The sequence below is a fragment of the Brassica rapa genome, chromosome A07 (assembly GCF_000309985.2).
Source record: "Brassica rapa cultivar Chiifu-401-42 chromosome A07, CAAS_Brap_v3.01, whole genome shotgun sequence".
NCBI classification, from domain to species: domain Eukaryota; kingdom Viridiplantae; phylum Streptophyta; class Magnoliopsida; order Brassicales; family Brassicaceae; genus Brassica; species Brassica rapa.
In genome coordinates, this window is record NC_024801.2 from 9,271,483 (window position 1) to 9,290,888 (window position 19,406).

At 36.9% G+C, this 19,406-nt stretch overlaps 2 protein-coding genes across 3 annotated transcripts; one reads left to right on the forward strand and one right to left on the reverse strand.

Annotated features, from left to right (window-relative positions):
* Window positions 1-8,634: 8,634 nt before the first annotated feature.
* On the reverse strand, window positions 8,635-11,067 carry LOC103828708 (probable glucan endo-1,3-beta-glucosidase A6). The gene is made up of 3 exons (XM_009104335.3): window positions 10,508-11,067; window positions 9,086-10,426; window positions 8,635-8,972 (listed from the first exon to the last, which is right to left on the reverse strand). The coding sequence occupies exons 1-3, from the start codon at window positions 10,563-10,565 to the stop codon at window positions 8,935-8,937; spliced, it is 1,437 nt and encodes a 478-aa protein (XP_009102583.1). The 5' UTR covers window positions 10,566-11,067; the 3' UTR covers window positions 8,635-8,934.
* Window positions 11,068-11,282: 215 nt separating this feature from the next.
* On the forward strand, window positions 11,283-13,043 carry LOC103828709 (uncharacterized protein At4g14100). 2 transcript variants are annotated; one of them, XM_033274421.1, is made up of 4 exons: window positions 11,296-11,720; window positions 12,344-12,500; window positions 12,648-12,779; window positions 12,880-13,043. In XM_033274421.1, the coding sequence occupies exons 1-3, from the start codon at window positions 11,403-11,405 to the stop codon at window positions 12,752-12,754; spliced, it is 582 nt and encodes a 193-aa protein (XP_033130312.1). In that variant the 5' UTR covers window positions 11,296-11,402; the 3' UTR covers window positions 12,755-12,779; window positions 12,880-13,043. The 2 variants fall into 2 exon arrangements, with proteins under 2 accessions (XP_009102584.1, XP_033130312.1); XM_009104336.3 differs by having other exon boundaries at window positions 11,283-11,720; window positions 12,648-12,975.
* The last annotated feature ends 6,363 nt before the right edge of the window (window positions 13,044-19,406 follow it).

The following is a 19,406-nucleotide window of genomic DNA, read 5'->3' on the forward strand; positions in this document are numbered from 1 at the left end:
ACCTAGTATCAATAATATACATGTTTTTCATACAAGATCATCAGTAGACATTTTTTCATAGACAACTTCCTAGACACATTACTATAAACCCTAACCCCATTTTCTGAGTGGATTTTGAGATCCTTCAATATGGAACTAAATACGGTATTAGAGCTATATTTAATATATCTGAATGGTGCTTTAAATAGGACATGTTAACCAGTGGTGGTAGTCCAGTGGCGCTTGAGGGAGATAAACTCAAAACGCTGAACCCTGGTTCGAACCCTGCTGACCACACAGATATGTGCTATTACTTTCGGCTCATTTGAATGCTCTGGAGAAGATCTATCCGTGGGTTGTACTTCTACCCGGGAGTTAGGTATGTGTCTTTAATAAACCTGAGTTTAACTTTTTTAGTTAGAAAAAAAAATAGGACATTTTGTGGATTTTTTTTTTGTCATGAGCCAAAAAATCATTTGCTTAAGTGAGCATGTTAACATGTTAGAAGTCCCGCATCAAAATAGAGCTAGACCTAAATAAGAAAATGTGTTTATTTATCATCACTTTATTTTGAATAGACACCATGAAAGTGAGAAAAGTAAACTAATTGGTCATTTCAATCTTATCTTACCTATTTGATAGCACTGCAAGTGGTGGGGTTAGAATTTATAACTTTAGTGAAGTCAGAGAAACCACAGCTCCACACATGTTGCTACACATAGCTAGTTCCAGACATAGTCAAATGAAATATTGATATTTGCTCTCAATTTATAAGAAATTTTTTTTCAAATAGTCACTTTTAAGATTTTGTCACAAAAATAGTATTCAAAAAAGAAAATGTCTAAAAAGTTTTCATTAAAGAAGCAAAAAATCTTTCTACTCTTTGATTTATAGATATATAAATAAATAAAAAATTATATATAATTTTGAACTACATGTTTTCAAATTCAAACGTTTATATATTTTTGATTTTTTTTCAATATATATTTTAATCTTCAAATTATCTTTTCTTTTTGAAATTCGAAAATACTTTTTGAAACTATTTTAAAAAAATAAAACTTTTAATATTTAATTCTAGTTTTTAAAATTTTAAATCCTACTCTTTAACTCTAAATCCAAAATCTATAGTTAGTTAATCCTAAGAGTATACTTGTATATTTACCCTTCAATAAACCTTCTTTCGGTCATATTTTTCTTTAGAGACTCTTTCTGTGAAAATAAATTAAAAGATACTATCGTAGCAAATTTCTCATTTTTAAAAGTTAATATGTATAAACAAAACTCTCAAACTATTGTAAGAAATTAAAATTACTAATGTTTATTTGTGGTCCTTCAAAATCTCAGAACCGGTCATTTAACTTCCTAGGTTGATTTAACAAATGACTTATCTATTTATGTTTACAGATTATGCAGAATATTTAGTGGATAACAGTTACAATAACATAGTACTGAATATGTATCAACGAAAAATAAGAAGCACTTTTTTTTACCAAAAAAAGCTCTTCCCCTGGAGGAGTGTTGTTAAAGGGTGAGGACCTGGGTTCGAGTCTCACCAACAACCTAATTATGGAGTCAAGGGGTTGGGGTCGGTGCGCTGCAGCGCTGTGAACCTAGGTTCCTAGTGAGAGGATGGGTTGTCACAAAAAAAGTCGACTTTTTTTGTGACAACCCGTCCCGTGGGAACTACCTGTCCCGTGGGCCCCAGGCTCACAGCACTGCAGCGCACCGACCCCAACCCCTCCCTTATGAGTTTTCTCTAACTCTATAATTAGGTTGTTGGTGGGCCTCGAACCCATGACCTCACTTTTTAACAGCATTCTCACAGGACAAGCTGTCACCAATTGAATATTGGATAACAGTTACAATAACATAGTACTGAATACGAAAAATAAGAAGCACTTTTTTTTACCAAAAAAAGCTCTTCCCCCCCCCCCCCCCCCCCCCCCCCCCCCCCCCCCCCAAATAAAGAAAATTAAGTCTGGTTTAGTGCAACAGCTGAACTTGACAATCCCGAAATAATCCTCAGTAAATATTTCTTGGGGTTTGCTTAACTTCTAAATCAATGTAAAGGAGCGATTTTTAATTTCCACAGACCAAAAGGGAAATTTTTTATTTATCCTGATTAGGAATCTCACAGGTAATTTTTATCTTTTAAAATAGTTGGTCTAGTTGGCACCGCTGCAGAAGCATTGCAACTTCAGAAATTACTAAAGAAAATAACCACAAGCGATACTTACGCAATCTATATTCTAATAGTTAAATTTTTACTCACTTCTCATCGCGCCACATTAGCGCTTTGTGGTTTTCACTTTTAAAAAGTGTGAAAAAATGTCAAGCCCATGATTCGAACACGGGTTATTAAGATATAAATAGCAACATTTATACCACTAAGCTAAAGGTTATTTTGTACATTGATGGCCAAACATAATATATATTTATGAAGGTCGGAAGTCCTTGCTTTTTCGGCTTCCTCTGAGGGCCGGGCCTGCAAGTGTATTATGGGTTTCATTTTTAAATGAGATTCATCACATTATATGAAGAAAAATCTCAAATTTGCAATAATTATAGTTTTCCCATATTGTAAATTGTCGTCGTTTAATATGAGTTATGGTTCTTTTCATTATTGTCTCAGACAAGTCTGAGTTACAGAGTTACATCGTGTGTTTGTTCGTAATCTATTTTTTCACCGGTGAACTCTTCATCTCGCCATCTTAAATCGATTGATCATAAACGTTCCTGATTTGTAGCCCCTATATATATGATTCTCATCTTTGATGAACCCAATTTGCATCTGCATTAAACTCATTGATTCCACTTTTAACCATCTTCTAGAAAATATCTCTCTCTGCCTCTGCAGTTCCTCAAACCGGCGTCCCCGGCGTCCGTCACTCAACTTTCGAGTCTCCGTCTTGGTCGTAGTAATCAGAGCATAGCCCCTGGCCTCCTCCGCTTCTGAGATTCCTTGAACTTCAAGAAAGTCAGTGAGTTTATGGAAATCACGGTTCTCTTCCTTGATGAAAGATAAGTTAATCTCGATCTATCACACTTATTTAACATAATTATTTTTAATTGATTTCCTAATTCTTTGTTGAATATTATTATTTGCAGATTTCGTGATTCATGGGTTTATTCCCGCCGGACGTGCTAATCATTACATGTCATCTTTGAACTCCGGTTCCATTGTGAAAGTCGATCGTTTTGAGGTTGCTAGGTGCTCAAGCATGTACAAGATAGCTGATCATCCATTCCTCATTCATTTCATCTCATCAACCATTATTGATGAAGTCATCACGGGTGCTCTTGAGATCAATCTCCAGTCATGATTAGATTGTTCGACAATCTCCAAGTGATTGCAAACACAAACCTAGAACTCCCAGGCATATTATCATATTGCATACGGGTTTATATTATGTTTTTATATCATAACTGGTATTTAAACTCGCAGATGTATTTGGACAAATCTGTTATGTCCAGGGCTTTGACCTCACCAAAGAAACAACTCGAGTCGTTATCCGTCTCCTCATTGATCCGTAAGAAACAATCAATACACAATTCCCTTTATATTACTGTCTATATTATGCTAACATCAATGACCAAAAATATTTCCTACCCAAGATCTGTGGTCGTCTATTTATCTCCTTTACTTATCAAACTAATTTTACACAAACCTTTATTTTACAGCTTAAAAAAACACAACAACCCAAACAATCAAAACACCAAAAACTAGAATCCCAAAAAGACGAATCGTTAATGATCACCTCTCTTTTTTGTCTAATCTTACAAATAAATTTCAAACAAATATATCAAACCAATCACCTCAACTAAAACTCAACGACACATACATCGAGTCAGCAAAACTAATACAAACTACACGGCGAGCTATTTAACAATTTACAAACTTACTTTCGCAGATGTTTACGAAGAAGACGAAGACGACAACCAAGATCAGTGAAATTACCTAAACAAAAAACAGAGTAAGTTACGAACTCTGATAAATACAACTAACAATGATTTTTGTGTACATATTACCCATCAAATAAACGAGAAACAAACACATCCACACCATGAGATACAAGAGACAATCCCGACAGACACAAAGATGGCAACAACATCTCCACCTGCTCACTCCTCTTGTCTTATGAAAATAGATTACATGCCCAATGTCAACATGCCAATGCTATCATCTTCTTATGAGAAATACATAAATTCGTTTAAAACCCATTAAAGCCCAAATACTCACAATTGTCACTCATTTTATAGTTATTTCTACAAGTCTTCTTGTATTTGTTTTAAAGATCCAGTAAAAGCAACAATTTTAAAAATAAAAAACATATAACAAACATAATAAGGATAATAAAAATAATTACTTAATACACACAACTTACATAACTAAATTGGAGAAAAAAATATCCAGAAACAAAAGATATTTTCAACAACCTTAATATAATTTATGTAATCTCAACAGTACAAGAAACAAATTAAAAAGACAAACAAACAATCTCAGTGACAACACCACGAACTATATCAATCACATTACTGACATAGTTTAGTCTTTCATAAGTGGAGAACAATGCATACACAGTTCATCATCACAACTCTAGCCCTATAACAATAAAAAAAAACTTGAAAAACAATGATGGACCCAAAACGCAAAATTTACAACTACAATAAACCTAACAAATATTGAAATGAAACAAGAACTCTGTCTACAACCCCGCGCTTGCGCGGAGGCAATGCCTCTAGTGATATGAACTTTTCTCTTACAATTTTTTTTTCTGACTCTTACCTTATAAACCAACATACCAACAATTACTAATTAGGATATTAAAATAAATTTAGTCTACCCATGTGATACTCAAAATTTTAGTCTAACCAAAAAAATATTGTAGTTTTTGAATTGGTTCAATTGATTATAATTTGAAAAATTGATTAAACTACCACATTCTTAGTACCACTTTTCATATATATATTAACCATATTTACTTTTAATTCTAAAGAGGTAATAGACACTCCTAACTCTATGGTTAACTAATCTAGATTTACCGTTTAGATATGAGAGGTGGGATTTAGAACTTTAATAAATAAATATTTAAATTTTAAATAAAATTTGTAAATAGTTTTAAAAAGAATTTTCGGATTTTAAAACTAAAATTTGAAATAAAAAATTATAAAAAAAGTTTGAATTTGAAAATGCATAATTCTAAAATTATTAAAATTTTATTTTTATTATTTATTTAAATAATTATTTATATTTATATATTTATAAATCAATGGTAGTTAAGAGTCTTTGGCTTTTTAGTGAAATTTCATACATTAGGTATCTGTGAAAATGTTCTTCTGAAGAAAAGAACATGAATAATGAATAATGATACCAAAACTAAGGTAAAATTAGAATCTATACAATACTAAAAGGACTTGAGGGTCATCAGCTAGCTATGCCACATAGGCAAAAAAATTCATGGCCAATTAAATTGACATCTCAGCTTTAAAATCCATGTCATCCAACGAAAAGAAAAAAACCTACAATTCAATCGGCGATTATGAATCGTTTCTTCACCCTCTTTCATCAGTTCAGCCATTATAACTCCTTCAAAACATACAAACCGACGATATGAATCCACTCTCTTATTCTATATAAGCCAATGACGATCCAAGTCCATAAGTCCAAACTCACAGGTTTTGTTTCTTTAGCGTATATGTTTTCTGTATTTATACACAGGCTCAGTATGTTAATTAATCATCTCATCGAAAGAAGAGCTCAGTGTAAGTAACATTTAACATCGCATGCTTTGGATACTACAACGTAACAAGGCGTTCGTTGATGTGGTTAATCAGCTCGGTAGATGTGAACGTGTGTAAGCTTTCTTCTCTTTGTTCTTGAAAAGTTAACATCTCTTGGCTTCCTTAAAAAACAAAAAATTTGCTGGTTTGTTAACGAAATTTAACAATCATTTAGATCGTCTAGCTGATGGAACTCAAGATAGCGATGGTAAAGGATAATAAAACTCAAAGACTGTTTATCCTCGGATGGATATGTTCCCATATGTGTCTTAGGGCGAAAGATGGATCTCTGTTCAGTATACTCCTCTATACTTATGTTTTGATTTTCAAAGTATTGAATTTTTTTGTGTTTTCTCCACTCATCTCCTAATGTTGTTGTCATCTCTTCTTACCACAGAGGAGATCCTGGATAACTGGTCTAGGTCAGAAGATATTCAGTCATAACGGTCTCTGGATCGCTTCTTTGTGATTCATGGTATGTGATGTTTCTCATATAGTTAGTTTCACCATTTGCATTTTAAAACTGATATTTTCTGTTGCAACATCAAATATATTTGATTCATTTGGTGAGCAGATTCCAATTCTGTCATACGTGTATCTGAGAGTGAAGGAGATATGAGCAGAACTGGACATAGAAAGGTCTCTGACAAACAAAAAGGAGATATGTCTAACGGGGAGTGTAGACCATCACTAGATGGAGATTAGACCCCGAATAGTCAATTTGCAACTCAGAGTGGTGACCAAGACTGTCCTGGTAAGACGGTTTGGATTAAAAAAAATGTATGTAACAGTGAATCGTTCTTGAGAATGGAAGATCGTAAGAGACGTACAAAATAATTTCTTTTGAACTTCCATAAGTCTCATTTCTTTGTCATGAATGCATAGTCTAGTGAGCTACGTTGGTCAAAGAAATGCTATGTGGTCGCATGTACAAATTTAGATGAAAACAAGATTATTTGGAAAAAGGAGGAGGCTTTGATGATCCTTACATTGATTTCAGTTGTGCGAACATTGCTTCTAAGTTCACTGCGAAAAGCACAAGGCAGTGTAGAAGAAGGTTTGGTTACAATGATGTATTTCTGGGTTTTATTTTAACGCCTAAAATGAGTTTTTATTTTATTTTGCAGATGGTGTACATATACCTTACGACTATGATCCTCTGAAGAAGATGCACTTCTGTGTGTGGTTAGATATTTTTAATCACATACGTTTATAGAGTTGGCACCCGAAGAAGATGCATGCTACACCAGTTTCTTAAGTTCGGCTTTCATTGAGGTTTGATTACCTTTTTCCTGGATGCATCATGTTTGTTGTTATATTGACATCATCTTGATAGATGTCTTAGCTTAGAAACACTGATCTGAGAAGTCTATTACAGATGGCTCGACCAATAAAGACTAAATTTGTGTAAGTAAGAAAAGCTCAGTCCACACCAGAAATTTGAAGATGCTAGAGTCTAAGGTATCTCTATAATCTAATGTCTAATATTATAATTAAATTAATTTCTTCTGATTTTCTTATTACAGTTATCATCCCTATAATTGTTCATATTGAGCTGTTGCAAATATGAATATTTTCAGTTGATTTTTTTGTTCTGATGGCTTAAACGATCATCTCCAACAATCCCGTTGTCATTCATGTCCTTTCACGTTCTCTTTTCTGTTTTGAAATTAGTCCTGCAAATTCAAGGTAATATCAGTAGTGGTATAGCTTTGCAGAATCTTTGGAAAACATGTTCTCTTATACTGTGTTGCAGTTCTTAGTCTACATTGATTCATTAGCTTCTTATAAAGTTGCTTGGTACTGTTATGAGAAAAAAATTGATTTTAGAAATTTCAAATCTAGCAAAGTAACGGAAAGAATATGATTGGGACCCTGTTTCTTAATACTCCAAGAGAATCCCGGTGTTCAGATCGCATACCGGTTTGTGAAATATTTACAGTAGAATTTGATACGAAGAGTCTGAACAAAGGTAAATTCAGGAAGGGTATTCTTGCGCAGCTACATGATTTGTTGAAGATTGCCTCTACAAAAGCATAGTTTTAACTACGATTATTACCGTTCTTTTTGAGAACGAAATATATGATTTGGAAAAGTACTTTTTTTTTCTTCATTGTATAGCTATATGTTTTTTTTAGCATCAGCCATCATGATACATATATAAAGATACTTTAATGTTATCAGATGAGATCAGTTTACATATGGAGTTAAAATCTTAGTGGCTGCTATTGAACTCTCCTATAGTCCTATTGACACTCAACCTTCCACTGAATCCAACTATGACAGCTGCAAAATCCAACTGATTTCTCCCAAAGAAGAAAAAGATGACGATGAGGTCTCATAACTTGATCAATAACTATTTATGCTTATAATAATGAGTAATGACTGTGTATTATTAGTGTGTAACAGGTTACGAGGTGAAGAAAGTTAAAGAAGAGTCATTTTATTATCACATAAGTCAACTTAAGACAACGAGTAACGACTCTAAATGATATAAATTCTGAGTAATGAAGGGGAGAAAGAAATATAGAAAAGGAGAAAACTAAAAATAAAATTAAAAGTAAAGTTTTGTTCTGTTTTGTTTTAAATAGAGAAAATATTACCCTACAATTATTCTTTTTGGAGTAAATAAGCCTAGCATTATTTTCACTTGATTGGTTGAAAATGAAGTAATTTAGCTGAAAATATTTATTCTAACTTATATACTTTAGGGATGTTATAAGAAAAAACGGTTGTCAAAAGAAAAGTTATAAGAAAAAACATTCAATATTTTTTCTATCTGCAAATTCTTTTAATTTTAACGAAAATTAATAAATAAATTTATAATATGTAATCCGCGCGTAGCGCGGAAACGGACCTAGTTTCTCCTAATAATTTCTCCATAACGTCTTATATCATTTCCTCGCTATTATATTCTTACAAAGATAAAACATAAGAAATTATACACTCTTGGTTTTAAAATACTAGTAACAAGCTTTCATTGTTTATTGGATTTTTTTTCAACAATGGGAAACAAGGAGTAAGAAGTTGGAGTAAATAGGAAATTAATAATTATCTATAATAAGATTATTATATTCGGGTCTAAAATCTATAATAAGATTGATCGTCTTAATACGAATGATCCAGTTTTCGATCCTTCTTCCTTGCGCCTTAGTTTTGACGCTTCAGAAAATCTCACAGGGTAACGCTAGGGAACTTGCAACGCTCATTTCCTGTAGAAATAGCCATAAACAATAATTAATTATTCCATAAATGCCCATAAGGAAACCACAATTACGAATCTACGATCAAGGGTATTTTCGTATGTTTTTAAAAGAAATCTCACCAGGGTTGGTCGTGGTTTCACGGGCCAAGCCATTGAAGTAGCACTGAGAGCTTTGGTTCCGGAACTGAGCCCAGTACGAGCTAAATGCATAGCTTGCGTGCCAAGTGACCGAAACCGGCGCGTAACACTCTCTTCCCGGCGCCAAAGCTGCACAGGTTTCATTACTTCTTCCGCAAGCAAAGTCAAGCGCCTGCCCTAACTCCTCCTCGCTCGCTCCTTCAACCACCACACACCACACATTGCCCTTGAACGGAACATTATTACTCGGTTTAGGCAACGAACCAAGACTAGAAACCGGTCTTGTCCCGCTGAAATCAATTTCGTAAATCTGTGTACCGTCAGGATTCAAAATTCCCCAATGCCTCTCTGTTCCCGAACCGGGTTTCTGGTTTTCATTGAACAACGAGAACAAAAACGTCGGTATAGGTAAACCGGGTCTGGCTGGTGTACCAAGAGGCGGGTTAGCAGTCATCTTCTTGATCAAATTCCGGTTATACGTCGCCGCATTGAGAATGTTAGCTCCGGTTTCGTCGATATCACCGGAGTTAGGCCACCCGGTTTCAGAGATTGCGAGACTGATGTTGGGGTAACCGAGCTTGGTCATCGCAAAGATAACCGAATCGAGCATCTGGTCTAGAAGATTGGTGTAAACCAAACCGGTTTGTGGGTCGGTATAAGTTGAATTGGATTCGAACAGAGCGAAACCCAAGTCGTTGTTAACCGGATCAGTGGACCAAGGGAAGTAAGGGTAAACGTCAAGGAAGAAGAAAGAGTTTGTTCCATTGAGAAACTTCAGCAACGGTAACATCACCGGAGCGGCGACTTCTTCCCGGAATGCACCACTCGACGGAGGATAACTTGATCGGAGAACATCCATGGCGAGTGGTGTCCCGACTTTGATGTTGTGTATCCCTCTTGCTCTAAGAGAGTTCACGATCTTACGCATCGCCGGGACAAGGTTAGCCCAGGTTTGCTTGTCTTGGTCGGAGTTGTAGCTGAGGATCTCGTTTCCGACAAGGACGAATCTGATTCTTGTTTGTGGGTAGTGAGGAAGGACGTTGGTGTTGACCCAATTGTCTGCGGCGGTTTGGTCGGCGCCGATTGTAATTATTTGGTTGTTAGGGACCATGATTGTGACGTAAAGATTGGTCTTAGAGAGGAGCGTTAAGGTTTCTTGATCGGCGTCGTAGAGTTTGACGTGGCCTGCTTTTAGGGTTTTGATGAGGTTTATTGATTGGTAAGGAGATGGGAGATTGTTTCCTGATCTTCCATAGCTTATCCCAATTCTACTTGCGAGTGAAGACAATGTTTTGTTGTTACCAATTGCGTAGCAACTAGAACCTGATTAAAAAGAAGACATAATTATGGTGAGTGAAGTGTGTTTTGATACCTGAATCGCAATATAATGGCAATGAGACTTACTTGATAGGACAATGAGAGTGAAGAGGAACAGAACAAAATAAGCCATTGGAGATGACATGCTGAGATTGGTAAGTTGAATTTAGGATGAAGAAGAAGAGACTTGTGGAAGCGGTATTTAAGAGGTGATAATGGGACTGTGTTTTTTTTAAGGATTAAGATATAAGCAATCACTCATGCAAGAAAAGCTTTTCATCAAACTATTAATTGTTTCTTGAACCCTTGCAGTTCTTTGGTGTTTCTTTTTTTGCTTGGTTATTTAATTTGTCTTAGTGAGTATGAGAGATTAAAGAAGACTAGTTGGTTGACTTGTCCAAAGGTGACCAAGAACCGCTTTGCCAATTAGTATTCACTCAAAGATTGTAGATGTAATGCTAATTGCTCTTTTTGTTTCTCTTATTGAGTTTAAAATCATTGCTAATCAAGGAAAGTTTTATTATTTACATTATATACTTTTTGATCAAAAAAAATCTTTTCTTACATCAAGAGTTCTATATACCATTTTTTGGACAAATTTGCCATACCATTTAAACAACATTTTTTACTTGATCAAAAAGACATGTTTTGCCAGGTAAACAACAGTTTTAGCTGACAAAAAAGAAATTTGTTTTTTGTGGTTAAAAAGGCTATAAATAAATAAGATACCGCAAAAAGTTTTTACAGAAAAAAAAGTTTCCTTTTACATTACTGATCTTAATTTTAATGTAAATTTTATCATCCCGAAAAAAAAAACTCTAGTAGTACATTGAGAAAATTTCAGAAATATAATATTTATTTACATGGATACTATTATCTAATAAGATATCCCACCAACCGTGGAAAGATATCTCAACAGTTATGGTAGCTTTAGAGTTATCATTATCTGTGTGAACCAGAGCGTGGCCTTAGACCAATCGACATGGTTTCCACACCATTCCACTCCATCATCTTTCTCTTCCTCGCCTTTTCCGGCGGAGTCAAAATCTCCGTCGCTGATGAGCCGAAGACCGAGCCTGTTCCTGCGCCATGGCCGGAGCAGTTCCACGCGTTGATGTTCATGAATAAATCTGGTTCCATTGAGATTGTTGACCTATGGTACGACTGGATCAATGGCCGTAACTTTAACATCATTCAGAAGCAGCTTGGCAAACTAACCTACGACCTTGAATGGAACAATGGGACATCTTTTTACTATACACTCGACGCTTCCAAAACTTGCCGCACCGTTCATTTCGAGGTCAGTGTCTTTTTAACTATCCACTTTTATAAGTGTGTGACTATTGGAAAGTAATGTGGATCATTAGGTTTGATGTGTGTTTCTTGCGGTTAGTATGTTGATCTTGATGTATCAGTGTGACTATAAGACTCTATGAGTTAGTTCAAACTGTAATTCACTCTTTAAAGATTTGCAGTTTGTAGTGTTTTAGCTTTGTTGTTGAACTGAATTACCCTAAAAAAAAACTGGAGAGACTGTCTTTAAGTTTTGTGGAGAGGTGGTTGTAACTTCATTTCATTCAATGTATCCGTTTGAGTTCTCTCTTGTTTTTTTTTGGGGTAAAATGTTAAGATGAGCGCTCTCTTGTTCTAGCCTACTCCTCCTTCTTCCTTCCTTTCTTGATTGACGAATTCCTACATTCATCTGAAATTAACAATTCACTCAAGTGATGTGATAAGTTGCAACGAGCCACAATGGGAATGCATGCATAGTGAGGAGTGTTTAGGGTCTTTTGAGCTAATACAATCGAGTATAAGCAATGATCATGTACAATCGGTTTTGTAGATCTTTATTGGTTTCAGAAACATAACTGTTCTAGTAAGTTGCTGAGACTAGTCTTGGAATTTTTGTTTCATCCCATCAAGGTTGGAATCTTGAGGCCAAACTGGCTGGATGGAGCAAACTATTTGGGTCAACGAAATGTGAGTGGGTTTCTCTGCAACGTATGGGAGAAGGTTGACTTCTTATGGTATTATGAAGATGTTGTCACCAAGAGACCTGTTCAATGGACCTTCTATACAGGTTAAGGAGTGATGGATAATAATATACTATAATAATACTATATTGAAAGGACCCATGTCTTCCTTTTTTTTTTTGTCAAAGGACCTATGTCTTACTTAACGTGGTCTCTCAGTCATATTAACTCAAACTATTGAAAGACAATTGCAGGTAGAGAAGCTCATGTGATGACATTTGAGGTCGGAGCTGTCCTAGAGGACGAAAAATGGCAGGCTCCAGTCTATTGTTTCCACAATGAAAACAAAAGCAGTGAGTAATTGAAGAATTTGAGACTGCGTTTTCATTATATGTAGAGTTTTCGAAATCTTTCAAGAAATCAAACGTTTCATTAAGTAGTCATTTTCATCTTTTATCATGTAGTAGATACAGAGTTGTTTTCGTGGAGCATAAATAAAAGTAGATGTCTTCTTAATACACAGGCCTTTACTGGGCCTCACTTTTTTATGTGGATAAGTTATAAGAAGCAAGTACTTTCACATTTGGTCCCTAAACGTATCTTTACTTGTTAAAAGTTGTGGTTAATAAAATAAAGACAAATTAAATATAGCAATTAAGAAGGGGACCAAAGTAATACTCCGATCACATTCAAAAGAGAATTTATGTGATGTCATGCATTAGCTTGGATAATTTTAATCGTTGTCCCCAGCTCCCCACCTCAATTCCATGATCCTAAAGAGGATAAAGTCGAGAGACCAAGTGAGCAATGTCACATGTTAATTGGTTTCTATATAGATATTTTTTTTTTTTTGAAAAAATGTTAAATTAATTCAAACAAAAAATACTGTTTACAACCAAGGTTGCTTGTTTTAAGCTCAAAAGAAATTGAAACCTTGCTTTACATTAGAAAATAGGATCATATGAAGGAGAACCAAGTTCCCATCGCTCCCTGATAAGCTGAGTTGTATCTGATGCTTGAGATACGATTTCAAACTTGTTTGTCGATGATTTTTGTAAGCCCCGACGCAGCTTTGGGATCCTCTCCAAATCTCCTCCCATTCCGTTCTGCCCAAACTGCACATAGAGTGGCCTGGAAGACATATCGAAACAAGAACAGCTCCAGCTTGCTTCGCCTTCTAGTGAGAAAGGATATAATGTCATCCCACACATTGGTATAATCCATCCTCAAAAGCTTTCTGGTGAGACTCGACCACACATCTCCCGAGTATTTGCACTGAAAAAACAGATGGTTTCTTGTCTCAGGACAGTCCTTGCAAAGCGGACACATAACCGCAATGCCACCATTCCATAGCGATATACGATCTCCAGTAGGCAATCTGTCCAGGATAGCGACCCATGTGTGGAAAGAGAACCTTTGTGTGCTGTAGCGAAACCACACACCTTCGAACCAGTCAACCCGTGTCTGCATCCCTCGCAAGAGCTTCCAAGTTTCTTTGGTAGTAAAGCTCGGTTTATAATCATCACCACACTTCCATAATCTGATATCCTCTGCACTCTGCAAACCTCTGTTTTTAACCTTCAAAATCTCCAGCTCTATGAGATTATAAAGCTCCACTCGGTGTCTTCTTCTCTTGTGCTTTTGGATTACTGTAGCAACTGTATCATGGAGTCGAATACCCATATTCATAGGTCCACCAGCTCCTGTTTTATCCATTAGACATCCTAGTTCTGACCAGTCATCAAACCAGAAAGTCGTTGACATGCCATTCTGAATTTTCATCTTTGAAAATACAGCAGCAACTTCTCTGCATTTTAATAGCTTCTTCCACATCCACGAGCCAAGAGAACTACTATCTTTTACTGTCCAGAAAGATCCCTTGCGGATTAGATAACGGTTCACCCATTTCACCCAAAGGGAATTTTTTGAAGATAGGATACGCCACACCAACTTCAGACAAGAGACCTGGTTTGCTTCCTCAAGAGACCGCAGTCCTAAGCCTCCTTCTTCTTTTGGTCTACAGCAATCCTTCCAACTGACTTTTGCTTTATTTGTATTCAGATCAGCTCCCGACCACAGAAACGCTGCGCAGAGACTGTCAATCTCTTGAATACACTTTCTTGGCAATTTAAATGCTGATATCCAAAAGTTTGTGAGACTATGAATAACAGATCCAATCAGCTGCAGTCTACCGGCAAAAGACAAACATCTGGCTGTCCAGGAACCAATACAAGCTCTGATCTTCTCAATCAAAGGAGCATAATCTCTTACAGTCATTTGTTTAGTTAACAGCGGCAACCCGAGGTATCTCACTGGTAAGTCACCGTGGGCGAAAGCAAATGTGTCAAGGAGCTCTTGCTTCTCAGTATCTTGTACACCAGCTAGAAAAATTGTTGTCTTTTCCATGCTAATATGCAGACCCGACATCTCAGCAAAATGGTTGAAAATATTTATAATACATTCTATGGATTGGCGCTTCCCATCAGTAAAGACTAGCAAATCGTCTGCAAAGCTGAGATGTGTAAGCTTAAGTCCTTGGCAGTAAGGATGGTATCCAAATCTCTTTTCTGCAGCGCCTTTGTTAAGCATTTTTGACAACACTTGCATACAAATAACAAATAGGTATGGTGATAAAGAACAACCTTGTCTGATGCCCCTTTTGCTATTAAAATATCCGGCAAGCTCTCCATTAACTTGCACCGAGAAAGAAGCCAAAGAAACACATTTCTCAACCCATAAAATAAACTTTTCCGGAATGTCCAGCGCGGCAAGAGTGGATAGCAGAAATGGCCACTGTACTGTGTCAAACGCCTTAGATATGTCAATCTGTATAGCACTCCTAGCCGAGACAGTGCTCTTATGGTAACTCTTGACTAGTTCTGAAGCAAGTAGCACATTCTCCATGAGGAGCCGATCCTTTACAAACGCTGATTGGTTTGGCACAATGAACTTTGGAAGGACCAGTTTCAGTCTGTTCGCCAGGAGCTTCGAGATGATCTTATATAGGACGTTACAGCAAGAAATTGGCCTGTAGTCCTTCATCGTTTTAGATTCCTCCTTCTTTGGTATGAGAGCCAAAATAGTTGAGTTCACTCCTTTTGGTAGAAACCCAGTATCGAAGAAAGCTTTAACAGCCACCACAAAGTCCTTACCAACAATATGCCACGCAGCCTTAAAGAATTCACATGTATATCCATCAGGTCCTGGTGCCTTATTACTTGCCATCGAAAATAAGGCCTTTTGGATCTCTTCCTCAGTAACTTCTTTGGACATGGCATCTCTATCATCCTCATCGCACTGAAACTCAAGGAGTTTTTTAATTTCTTCAACATCTGGCCCACGATAGTTCTCAACTTCATGCCCAAGGAATCCATTGAAATAATCGACAGCCTCTTTCTTAATGTCTTCCTGAGTATCAGCAATACTATCATCTTCTCTTTGAATCTCTCGTATAGAATTCTTTGCGGCTCGGCACTTAGCATAGTTGTGGAAAGTTGTATTATTACCATCCCCTACTTGTAACCAATGCACCTTAGCTTTCTGGCTTAGGACCTTTTCCTCAATACTTGACAGTAGATTCCATCTCTCATAGGCCCGTGCCTCCTCATCCAATACCAACGGAGAGGGGTTTGTCATTGCACTTAGCTGGCAAGTGCACAAGGTTTTGTAAGCTTCTTTCGTCTTCTTAGAGATATCACCCACTTGCTTCCTGCTTAGCTCTCTTAAAGATGGTTTGAGCTCCTTTAGCTTCTTAGATAGTCGATGCAGAGCAGAAGTTGAGCTGAATAAAGGGACAGTGGATTCCCAAAACTTCTCGACCAAAGGGAGGAACTCTGGGGAATCTGTAGTGACATTAATGAACTTAAAGGGGCGTTTAGGTTTCAGCGTCTCTGATGTGAGCTGTATTCTGCACCGAAGATGGTCAGAACAGCCACCCGCTTCGAAGACGCAATAAGTTTGAGGAAACTTTGAAAGCCAGATGTCATTAACCAAAGTTCTATCCAACTTCCTTTGAATAAGCTCATCCTTTCTCTTGTTACTCCAAGTGAGTTTTGGACCATGAGCTTTCATGTCCAAAAACCGGCAGTGGTGTATAGCCTCTTGGAATTCACGCATACCCGTAGTAACCGTCGCGGTACTATGCCCCAAGTGCTCATCCAGCTCCAAAATCTCATTAAAATCGCCAACAACTATCCATGGCTTATCTTTGAACATAGTCGAGTCTTGGTGATCCTTCAAATCATTCCATAACTCCCTCCTATCCTCAGAGAAATTAGAGGCGTAGACAAACGACACAAGAACTCCTCTGTCATGCCATTCAGTAAAACTGAAACAGTTATTAACTGAGAACTCTTAAAACACGGAGTAACACGAACCTCCGGACTCCAAACAACCCATAGTTTACCAAGTCTATGATGTTCATAATTTGATATTGTTGACCAGTGTGGAAAAGCAGAAGAAACAATACGTTGCATTCTCCTTTCCTTTACTCGAGTTTCTATTATACATCCAAATTTCAAAGCATATTTGTTAATCCATTCTTTCACCACTGATTGCTTTTTCTCCTTGTTGAAACCTCGGATGTTCCAATAGAAACCCGACATTAATTATTCTTGCGGGTGGACTTCTTATTCATAAGACTCTGACCAGGGTCAGTCGTCTTCTGAACAGTAAAGTTTGATAGAATTTTGTGGTTATCCTTTGAGAGACGAGGCAGGGATTTCCGAGGCAAAAGTCCCACGTCTCTAGCTGGAGCTGCAGTTTTTGAGAGATGCATATTAGATGAATCGGGGATCTCCAACTCCTGAATGTGCTCTGCTTCCACACTAGTTTCAATGTCCTTTTCTACCTCGCTTTGACCTACTATTTCGCCTTCCTCCTCCTCCAAGGCCAGAGCAGCAAATGGTGATTTAGCAAGAAGAGATACATGATTATGTTCTTCATTTTTTTCCAGTGTTTTCCCAACTTTTGTAGGTGTGATCCATTAATTCTCCTTTGGAGACGCCTCCTTTTCAGTGCCAATAGTATCAGTAGCCTCACTCACAGCTGTAACTGTTGTTGGGACAGTATCAACCGCTGCATCTATTGCAGTATCTGCTGCATATTTCTGAACCTCTTTAGAATTCTGGGTTTCCTCTACTTCCTCTATATTATCAGTGCTCTGTTCCTCCATCACTTGTTCAGACCCAGCAACTAGTTTCCTGAGACAAGGCAAGGACAAATGGCCCCATTTCCCACAAGCCGTACACTTAGCCGGTAACCGAGAGTAAGTGAACTCAATAAGAGTGTCCTTTCCTTGAAAACTGAAGTTCATGGTTTTCGGCAGTTCTTTCGTCAAGTCAACATTCACGAAAACTTTTGCAACCTCTAGATCCTTGCATTGTGCTGTGTCCGGGTGAAGTCTCACAGGCACACCCACTGGACTCGTCACAAAGCTAAGACCTTTCCAAGAGAACATGTTTAAAGGGACGTTTCGTAAGTGAACCCATAACGGGATAGATTCCTCTGTTTTTTCTTCTTCTACAAAAAGCTTCCATTGCGTCATGACGACTGGAACCCCGGCGAGATTCCACATTCCTCGGCAGAAAACCCTGTTTCGTGTAGCTTGGTCTGTGATTCTAAACTTCATTGTTGTTGAGTTCATCTCATACACTTCAATCATCTGAGACTTATCACCAAGGGTCCAGATTTTGTTAACAATGGCATGGACTTTTCCTATATGTGGTGCCTTGTCTAAGAATTTCCCAATGAGGAAATCTTCCCACAAGGGAGACGGATCCACAAAAACTTCATCTGGAACCACAACAGAACTGATACCATCCTTCATTGTGATTTCAACATCATACTTTTTTAGAGACTTTTCTTGGCGTTGAGCGACTTTCAAATAGGATCGAGATTGCATAGTAGGCTGAACTGGTGACGAAGGAGTAAAGGATTGAGTATCTCCCACTTCGGGATCAGAAGCGGCTAAACCCCCGGCAGGAGGCATAGCAGCGGTGCCAAGACGGTGGCTTGTTGAGGCGGCAAACGGAAACCCTAATCGCACTGTTCTATATAGATATTAAGACAGACCAAAAATAGTTTTTTAGGTTGTTTTCTTTTTGGACATTTTTGTCTTCTTACTAAGAATTAGAAGTCCATTTCTTACGAGTTTTATTTAAAATCTTAAGACATCCATTATAACTCAACATCTTAATCTTCTTGCTGTCTTGCTATTATAATTTCTTTTGAATATAACCTTCTCTTTCAGATATATGGCAAAATATTGTATAAAAAATTCAGCACACGTTGAATAAAGGCAGGACATTTTCAGATATTGGCAGCTCGTTTTTGTTTTTTCTTCTTAGGAAATCCATTTTTATATAGTATGATATTGATAGAAGAAGTAAATGTCTATTCTGAATAACTTTTTAACACGTAAAGCAGCCTTTGTTTTGGGATTTTAAACAACACCAAAATAACTTTTTTTTTTAGCAACCAACAACAAAAGAACATAAAACCCCACTTTTATACCTTTTAAAAAAGACTAAAACCTATGGGAACATATAGTAACATGCTTCTTGACAGCTTTACTTCTTTTGTGTTCTTTACAACAACAGAAGACCACATGCTTCATCTAAACTTGTAGGCTTTAGCTGTTGTTTCCAAATCAATTTTCCAACCCAATCTATTCCAACCTTTCACAATCATTTATATCATACTATCTTGAAACCAAAACAAAACATGCATGAGTCGAGCTTATCAACAGAAGAACCTCCCTAATATTATCCAAAATCTGAGTCATGATAGGTGGCAAATGGCAATGAGTCTTTGGCTTCTATACAGCTCCACCATGAAACACAGCCTGTAAACCTCATTAAATGATTTTGACGTTTACATTTTTAAAATTCATATTTTTATTTCACGCGGTAACAAACTTACAAAAACAAATAAACAGAAACAAGACTCAAGGACAAATGACAACTATGTGAACATTCTAGCTTCCAAGTTACACAACTTCAAACTCATGAATC

Bases quoted from the DNA above. Each gene is read 5' to 3' on its own strand.
- LOC103828708 (XM_009104335.3), bottom strand. From the start codon at position 10,565: ATGTCATCTCCAATGGCTTATTTTGTTCTGTTCCTCTTCACTCTCATT. The intron at 10,427-10,507 runs GTAAGTCTCATT...CTTTTTAATCAG, and splicing joins CACTCTCATTGTCCTATCAA to GTTCTAGTTGCTACGCAATT. The intron at 8,973-9,085 runs GTGAGATTTCTT...CTATTTCTACAG, and splicing joins TGAAACCACGACCAACCCTG to GAAATGAGCGTTGCAAGTTC.
- LOC103828709 (XM_009104336.3), top strand. From the start codon at position 11,403: ATGGTTTCCACACCATTCCACTCCATCATCTTTCTCTTCCTCGCCTTT. The intron at 11,721-12,343 runs GTCAGTGTCTTT...CATCCCATCAAG, and splicing joins GCCGCACCGTTCATTTCGAG to GTTGGAATCTTGAGGCCAAA. The intron at 12,501-12,647 runs GTTAAGGAGTGA...AGACAATTGCAG, and splicing joins TCAATGGACCTTCTATACAG to GTAGAGAAGCTCATGTGATG.